We start from the raw sequence: 8,147 nt of genomic DNA, 5'->3' as shown, positions 1-8,147 counted from the left end.
TTTTAAAAAGGATCATTGTCAGATGAAAATTTATGAATTTTAGCTGAAATTTCTATAATTTCACTAAAATTGATTGTGGGTCAACATTGTTTTTTTTTTTCCTTCAAATTTAATTATTTAGTTCTGAAAAGCAATAAGGGTAAAATCGTAACTTCCCACTAAAATGTTAAAATAGTTCAAAAAGGAATAATCTATTCGAATGGATTCTTTCATCCAAGATTAAAATATAATCGTTGCGATAACCACAAATTTTATGCCCAATTCCTAAAGGTTTCTTTGAACCATTTTCACTTTTTGGCGATTATCTCTGTGGGTTGTGATGCGAGTGCTACACAGTTCGGCGAAGGCGGAGCTAAGCTCCGGCGTGAATCTTTGACTTCACTCACTCTGTTCCTCATTTTCCATTTCATTCGGACCCTTCTGGTTTCTCATTCCGCCATTGTTTTTGCTTCCTCTCTTTGTTTTAGTTGATACGAAGTGGGTTTCTGTTTTTATTCATTTTATCTGCTTGTGGCCGCTGTTGCTCTGCATTCAAGAATTGATCTCCGCCTCTGTTTTCCGGTAAGTTGTCCTCTAATAATGAGTTGTAGGTTTCTTTCTGTGGGTTTTTTTCGATGGAATGTTAGATGAAGTTTTCATTCTTAATCTCTGTGATTCTGATTGCGTCTTGGTTTGTTGTGTTCATACCCCTTTTTCTTTCATTTCGTCTGTTTAGAGCTAAGCTTGGATTCTGATGGATTTGAACGGGAATAAACCTTTGAAACCTATTCGAAGAAGCTCGTCGCAGAAGGAAAGTGAAAATGGTAGCCAAGTAGTTGTTGAAATTAGCAGAGATGAAAATGGGTACTCTGTTCCGAAGCAAAACAGAGTCGATTCACAGACCAAAGAGCCGATGGATTCGAGTATTGGCTATGGCTACGACTCGCATCTCACTCCGACGGCGAATAAACCCCCGAAAATCCCCGGTTCAGTTGGAACCCTCACGCCTAGAAAATCCCTCAAAAGATCAATCCTATCGAAACCCAAATCCAGATTCGGGGAACAATCAAGCTACATCGATTCAGATACGTTTGAGGAGAATCGTTTGTCGTTTAGAGATCAAATCAGTGCAAATTCATCGAGACGTTCTACTCTCAACACGCCGAAGGAACATCATGAGGAAGGAGATGAAGATATTTTCAAGATAGAGAAGTTTAAGAAAGAGAAGCACAAGAAAGTGAAGGTAATAACATTGATTAAATGGGTTGGAGCTTTTTGCATCATTGGTTGCTTGGTAGCTAGCTTGACTATTAAACGTTTGAAGAATTACTTCCTTTGGGGTATAGAGATTTGGAAATGGTGTTTGCTTGCTACTGTGATTTTGTGTGGAATGATATTTACTCATCGGGTTATGAACGTGATTGTGTTCTTGATTGAGAGGAACTTTTTGCTTCAGAAAAAAGTGTTCTATTTTGTTCATGGGTTGAAGAAGAGTGTCCAAGTGACCCTTTGGTTGACATTGGTTCTTGTTACATGGGTGTCTTTGTTTGATCGGAGTAGCCATAGGGTCTTGAGATCAAAGATCAGTGGGAAGATTTTGGATGCCATTACATGGACTCTAATAACACTTCTGATAGGAGCATTTTTGTGGTTGATAAAGACATTGTTGTTGAAAATACTGGCCTCCAAGTTCCATATGAACCGATTTTTCGACAGAATACAGGAATCCATTTTCCATCATCATGTTCTTCAAACCCTTTTGAACCCTTCACCAATTGGCATGCCTGAAAGTACTGTCGAGTCCAACAGTGGTCGATTGAGTTTCAAGGGTAAAAAATCCAACCATAAGAAGGTGATTGACTTGGGAAAGATTCATCAGCTGAAGCGAGAGAAGGTTTCGGCATGGACGATGAAGGTTTTGGTCGATGCAGTTGCAAGTTCGGAGATGTCGATCTCACAATTACTTGACGAAAGCTACCAAGTTGCTGACGGTGAGATCACCGATGAGACGGAGGTTGCTGGATATGCTGCCTTCAAGATCTTCAACAATATTGCTGTTCCTGGAAACGAGTGAGAAACTTTTGTTTTTGTTTGTGATGTTTTGTTGAGATTCATGTTGATGTTTTTTTTACACTTTCCCTTTTGTTAGTTTCATAGAGGAAGAGGATCTTCGGAGAGTTATGATCAAAGAAGAAGTTGATCTTGTGCTTCCACTCTTTGAGGTAGATGAGACAAGGAGGATTGACTGGAAATCTCTAACAAATTGGGTGGTGAGCTCTCGTATCTATTATTTTTCTTTCGTTTGCAGTGACGTCGAGCCTCCCGAACACATTAAAAGTCGAGGTCGTTTAGGCTTATGTTAAACAACGATGAGAATCGTTCTCATTTGGCCATTCCTAATAAGCAAACATTGTCTTAGAACATAGAAATGCATATGACCGATTGTCTATGTATCAACCCAAGCCCACCGCTAACAGATATGTCTTCTTTGGGCTTTCCCTTTCGGGCTTCCCCTCAAGGTTTTTAAAATGCGTCTACTAGGGAGAGGAATGTTTCGTTCCCGTCTCCAACCGACGTGGGATCTCACAATTCACCCCCTTAGGGGCCAACCTGGTGTCTGGCTCTGATACCATTTGTAATAACCCAAGCCCACCGTTAGCAGATATTGCCTGTTTTGGCCCGTTACGTATCGTTGTCAGTCTCACGGTTTTAAAATGTGTCTATTAGGGAGAGCTTTCCTCACCTTTGCAAGGAATGCTTCATTCCCCTCTCCAACCGATGTGAGATCTCACAATCCACCCCCTTAGGGGCCAGCCTAGTGTCTGGCTCTGATACCATTTGTAATAATTCAAGCCCACCGCTAGCAGAAATTGTCTGTTTTGGCTTGTTACGTATTGCCGTCAGTCTCACGGTTTTAAAACGCATTTGTTAGGGAGAGTTTTCCACACCCTTATAAAGAATGCTTCGTCCCCCTCTCAACCGATGTGGGATCTCACAGTCTAATCATTTGAATCGTTTTTCAATAGCCGAAGCGTCTCGACAATATTCTATAGCATTCAGTAACTTCTCTTGTTTTATGCAGTTAAAGGTATATAAAGAGAGGAAAACACTAGCACATGCCTTGAAAGACACTAAAACTGCTGTGAAGCAATTGAACAATTTGGTAACAGTGCTTCTGATCATAGTAACAGCTATTATTTGGCTTCTGTTGATGGAAATTGCTACAACCAAAGTACTCGTCTTCCTCCTATCTCAACTTGCAGTGGCTGTTTTCATGTTTGGAAACACTTGCAAGACTATCTTTGAAGCTCTAGTCTTTGTGTTTGTTATGCATCCATTTGATGTCGGGGACCGTTGCGCTGTCGAGGGCGTCCCGGTAATCCTCGTTCGTACCCTTTCGCTCATTCAAATCTCTCGTTTCCTCTTTTTGACTTCTTTTTGTGGCAATCTGCAGTTGATGGTTGAAGAAATGAATATCTTGACAACAGTCTTCTTGAAACTCAACAATGAGAAAGTGTATTATCCCAACTCAGTTTTGGCAACAAAGTCGATCACGAATTACTACAGAAGTCCTGACATGAGCGACACGGTAGAATTCTCGATCGGTTTCGCAACGCCATTGGAGAGGATCGGGCTCATGAAAGACAGAATAAGGAGGTGGGTGAAAGTCGAACAAATAACGAAAACGCTTCCATTTTTGGAATGCAATCCTTACCTTACTGATGGTTTCTGCAGATATTTGGAGAAGAATCCACAACACTGGCATCCAAATCATAGTGTGGTGGTGAAGGAGATCGAAGACGTGAACAAGATAAAGTTTGCTCTTTATTCGAACCACACGATGAATTTCCAGGATTGGACGGAGAAGAATCGTCGAAGAACCGAGCTGGTGATGGAGTTGAAGAGAATTTTCGAAGAACTGAAGATCAACTACAATCTTCTACCTCAAACAGTTCATCTCTTCCGAGCCGAGGGGCACTGATGAAGATCTTGCTTAAGCTTTGTCCAACAAATGGTTAGCTGCTTCTTTTATGAACTAAATTAGTATCAGCTTAGGTTTAGTGAAGCTAGTTGTAGGGCTGTTGTAGCGCAGGTACTCATTATCACTTCAATCAACATTTCTCTTTTACAATATGTAGAATTTGCCACATTTTAATGTTAAACATGTTCGTAACATTATTCTCTGACGGTTTGAAGATCGAGGGATGAAAGTTGAGAATTCAAACTTTTAATCTCTTCGTAAGGAATCAAAGAAAGAAGCTATTGCTCTCGATTTTCAAATGGGAAGAATATATTCTTGAGAATATATATAGATAATCTTTGAAATTTTTGTTAATCAAATTATGTCAATGTTTATTATTCTTCAAAACATCCCACCAACATTATCTTCATCTTCAGATTAAAATTCTTTGGTTACTTAATTTTAATTATAAAAATAAAATCCCTGGACATTTTTACGATACTAGTTGTTAGCTCTAAATCAATTGTTAGGATCGCTGAATAACGCACACACTCGATCAAGATGAACGCAAAGAACAAGAGATAATCTAATAAATATATCTCTATCAAATTTTTATCAAATATCTATCATAAATGTTTGATGAAATATCTACCGAATATATTTCTACAAATCTTTACTAGGCATAAGCCTCCATATCCCGAACAGTTTCTATATTTTATGTTTTTTTAGTTACAAATTTAATATGCATTTATTCCCTCACCTACATTTCATATAAATTAAAATCGGAGAAAATACAATAGAGAAAATCTCGATGTTCTAAGATCAATTAGATAATCCTTTTTATACTTTAGCAATTTAGAAGAAAAAAAAAATGAATTTATCAAAAAAAAAGAAAAAAGGGTGTTGGGGGGGATGAATCAGAAGTCAGAATGATATAGACAAACTAAGGTTGAATGATTAATGGGAGTTCTGCACAGCGGGCATTCAGGTTTTTCATTGCACCATTCCATTATGCAGTTCCTGTTTATATATCAAACCCAAAAACATATATAAATAAATAAATAAATATATATATATATATATATATATATATATATATATATATATATATATAGATATTGAAACTAGAGAGAGAAATTGTGAGGAGGAAAGAGAAAGTACCAGCAGAATACATGGCCACAAGGTGTGGCAGTTGGGTGTTGGCGATTACTCAGACACAGCGTGCATTTGCTTATTCCACTACCTCTATTAGACTGCACCAAAAAGTATTATACCATATCTTCTCTTAGTTTATTCTGTTGCTTTGAATAATATTGAACGCCCCAATTTAAAGCCCTCTACTTCTAATTTTCTGTTCAATCACATGAAGAGAAATTGAATATCCATGTCAGTTAGTGCAATTGGAATGGTACCTCACTGTGCGAAGGATCAGAGACCAAATTTCCAGAGTCCCCATCAACAGATATTAGATTGCCTTCCTCATTTAAAATTGGCAGACCACGACCTACCATATCATAATAACAGTACACAAAATCAATCAAACACCCATGTCCATGAAAGTATAACCTTCAATTTATCAAAATATCACGAAAATATTCAAGTGTGTTTGAAATATCTTCTTTTTTTTTTTTTTAAATGAATTACTTTTTCAGTAAACATCTTCAACAAATTTATTAATTTTAAGTGCTTATTCTATAGCTTCATGAGTGATTTTAGATATAATCGAAAGTACTTACTAAAAAAAAAATTCATAAATTGGAACAATTTAAAAACTCTTTTCCGAGGAATTGTGGATTTATCAGTGACTTTGATTGACGGAAAATCTCCATAAGTGTGTAGTGAAACTACAAAACATATTTGTAAAGAAAAGAATCACTTTTGAATATTGCACAACTAAACAAATTTTTATTTAGAGTATACTTTAAAGAAGAAAGGTATGAAATTTTTTTAAAGAAAAAGTGCAAGTAGAAGGTAAACCAAAGACGCCCTTCACGTATCAAACCAGGAAAAAGGTTTTCTAAAGCTTTCTAAATGCAGACAAAGCTCAAGGTCATAACACCCAATTTTAATAACAAATTGAAGGCGCTATGTTTCTACGAGGCAAAAGGGGGTAAAAAAAATAACGAAATAGGGCGAAGACAAGGACAAAGTGCACTTCCAAATTATCTATCTATCTATGCGTGTATATATATATATGATTAACAAAATTAAAAACATAAAAATTTCCTTCTGATTTCCCACTTTTATTTTAGTCCCTCTTTCAAAAATTTATGGTTCCACCCTCATAATGTACACTCTCTTGAGGCTTAGTCCACCAGATTGTATGATCTCTACCGTTATTTCTCCATTAACCCACCCCCACATACAAAAGGGGACAAAAAAAAGAAAAAATAGAAACAAATAGTGCCACGGAAAATAAACCAACAATAAATTGCATGACGTTAAGAGCCTGGTACCTGATGAACTAGGATTTGCTCCAAAGGATGTCGGGTTAATTGAACTTGAAACAGATGATAAACTACTACGTCTTAAGCCTTCGGCAGCAATGATACAAAGTTGAATCAGTAGAAACACTCCAAGTATTTGGTATCTAGGTCAAAGTCAATTGGAAGAGTGAATATTTTTGACATATCTATTATTGAAACGTCTGATACTAAACCCAAATGTCATATTCTTAAACAAGTTATAAACATGACAAGTTATGGATAAGGGGCGAGATGGAAAAATAAGTAAATGAGTAAAGTAGAGCAAAGCAACAGTGTAGGGAATGGCGGCAAACGAACATGGTCAGTTAAAAGAAGGTGAAAGGGAAAAAATGAGAGAGAATTAAGATATAAACAAAACATTTATATTTTCATAATTTTCTGCAGATATTGAAGCATTTAGATAAGACTAAAATATCTTAGATATTAATATGAGCTATTTTTTATGGATAGGAAACTAGTTTTGTGAACAAAATATAGGTAATAATATGAACTTGGACTACTCAAAAGAAAACACCATTTGAAAGTCAGAAACATAAATTTCAGAACGTAAGTCAGTTTCAGTTTGTGTTCAACACCTGGGCCTTTGATTAGATGGTTTTCCAATGAACACATAGCGAATGCCTGCAGCTCGTTTGGATATATGATAGTACAGTCCTGCAGATTAAAATTCCAATGTTAGCCAATAAAATTTCATCAAAACCGTTTGCATGAAAACTTATGTTACTATCTGAATTTCTACAACTAGGAATCACCTTCAAAATAGAAAAACATGAGGTTTGTACGAAGAGCCAATTGCAAAAATTCACGAACTAGAGGCAAAATCTGTGAGGCATAAAAGTAGTATGATTATTACCATTAAAAAAGGATAAATAAGTAAACATCTAAATATTGGACTTTAAAACTTTGATTCAAGTCCTAAACAAAAAAATTCTGGAGAACAAGATATAAACAATGATGTGGTTAATGTATATACAAATAAACATTAGAATATAACTCAAAACTGACAAAAACACAAAATTTCCATATCTTAGATTCAAACTCCAACAACCCAAAGGTATCAAAACTAATATATCCTGGCTTCAAATTTACAGATTCCATGAAATATATATGGTGAAAGTAAGAGTACCGAAGGCCAGCATCGCACTGTTTGCAGCCATAATCGATTAATTTTCGCCTTCACTCTCGTTAGGTAAGAACCCGAATACTCTGGGGTTGAAGAAGGTTGGATTTCCATGTTTAATAAAGACCGAGAAGAGGCATTATCTCCATAGAACTCGTCAGACAGAGAATCAGCAAGCATGATACCACGAGAAGCAACTCTAGAGCTGAGAATAAACAATTATTGTAAGTTCATCAAGTGAACCTTGTTGCATCAGAGATCACTAAAGCCAAACAAAGTTGCAACTGAAAATCAGTGACATTTGTAATTGCAAACCTTATTCTTTCAGCAATATATGGAACAGCTGTCTGGTACACAATGAAAAGAGCACGTCTTGCTGGATTTGGAGGAAGTCCATAAGGTCCAGAAACCTAGAAAATATTCGAAAGCACAAAACTTAGAATTTCAAAAAGAAAAAACACGGCAGGAGACATTAAGGAGAACATATTTAAAAATCAAGACAAAGTGAAAACGTTAGCTACAGTTTACCAAAATCTCTATGAAGAAAAAAATGAGATTAAACAAAAAAAAAAAAAAAAAAAAAAAAAAAAAAAAAAAAAAA

The 8,147-nt window shown here is 36.2% G+C and overlaps 2 protein-coding genes across 3 annotated transcripts in view; one reads left to right on the top strand and one right to left on the bottom strand.

Moving 5' to 3' along the window:
* Positions 1–245: 245 nt before the first annotated feature.
* Positions 246–4,164, top strand: LOC111445854 (mechanosensitive ion channel protein 10-like). Of its 2 annotated transcripts, none has more exons than XM_023084368.1 (6): positions 246–561; positions 716–2,049; positions 2,129–2,249; positions 3,062–3,355; positions 3,434–3,636; positions 3,715–4,164. In XM_023084368.1, the coding sequence occupies exons 2-6, from the start codon at positions 734–736 to the stop codon at positions 3,959–3,961; spliced, it is 2,181 nt and encodes a 726-aa protein (XP_022940136.1). In that variant the 5' UTR covers positions 246–561; positions 716–733; the 3' UTR covers positions 3,962–4,164. The 2 variants fall into 2 exon arrangements, with proteins under 2 accessions (XP_022940136.1, XP_022940137.1); XM_023084369.1 differs by having other exon boundaries at positions 688–2,049.
* A 568-nt stretch (positions 4,165–4,732) lies between these two features.
* Positions 4,733–8,147, bottom strand: part of LOC111445857 (peroxisome biogenesis factor 10-like) — a 5,249-nt gene continuing 1,834 nt past the window's right edge. The window contains exons 4-11 of the mRNA XM_023084376.1: positions 7,862–7,956; positions 7,553–7,751; positions 7,179–7,248; positions 7,002–7,080; positions 6,397–6,530; positions 5,353–5,444; positions 5,102–5,193; positions 4,733–4,960 (exon numbers count right to left, since the gene is read on the bottom strand). Coding sequence (XP_022940144.1) covers positions 4,858–4,960; positions 5,102–5,193; positions 5,353–5,444; positions 6,397–6,530; positions 7,002–7,080; positions 7,179–7,248; positions 7,553–7,751; positions 7,862–7,956 — 864 coding nt within the window. The 3' untranslated portion in view covers positions 4,733–4,857. The remainder of the gene's footprint in view (positions 4,961–5,101; positions 5,194–5,352; positions 5,445–6,396; positions 6,531–7,001; positions 7,081–7,178; positions 7,249–7,552; positions 7,752–7,861; positions 7,957–8,147) is intronic.

Source organism: Cucurbita moschata, unplaced genomic scaffold (genome assembly GCF_002738365.1).
Source record: "Cucurbita moschata cultivar Rifu unplaced genomic scaffold, Cmos_1.0 Cmo_Scf00008, whole genome shotgun sequence".
Lineage (NCBI taxonomy): Eukaryota > Viridiplantae > Streptophyta > Magnoliopsida > Cucurbitales > Cucurbitaceae > Cucurbita > Cucurbita moschata.
Note: the sequence above shows the minus strand (reverse complement) of the source record. Positions and strands in the feature narration are given on the sequence as shown.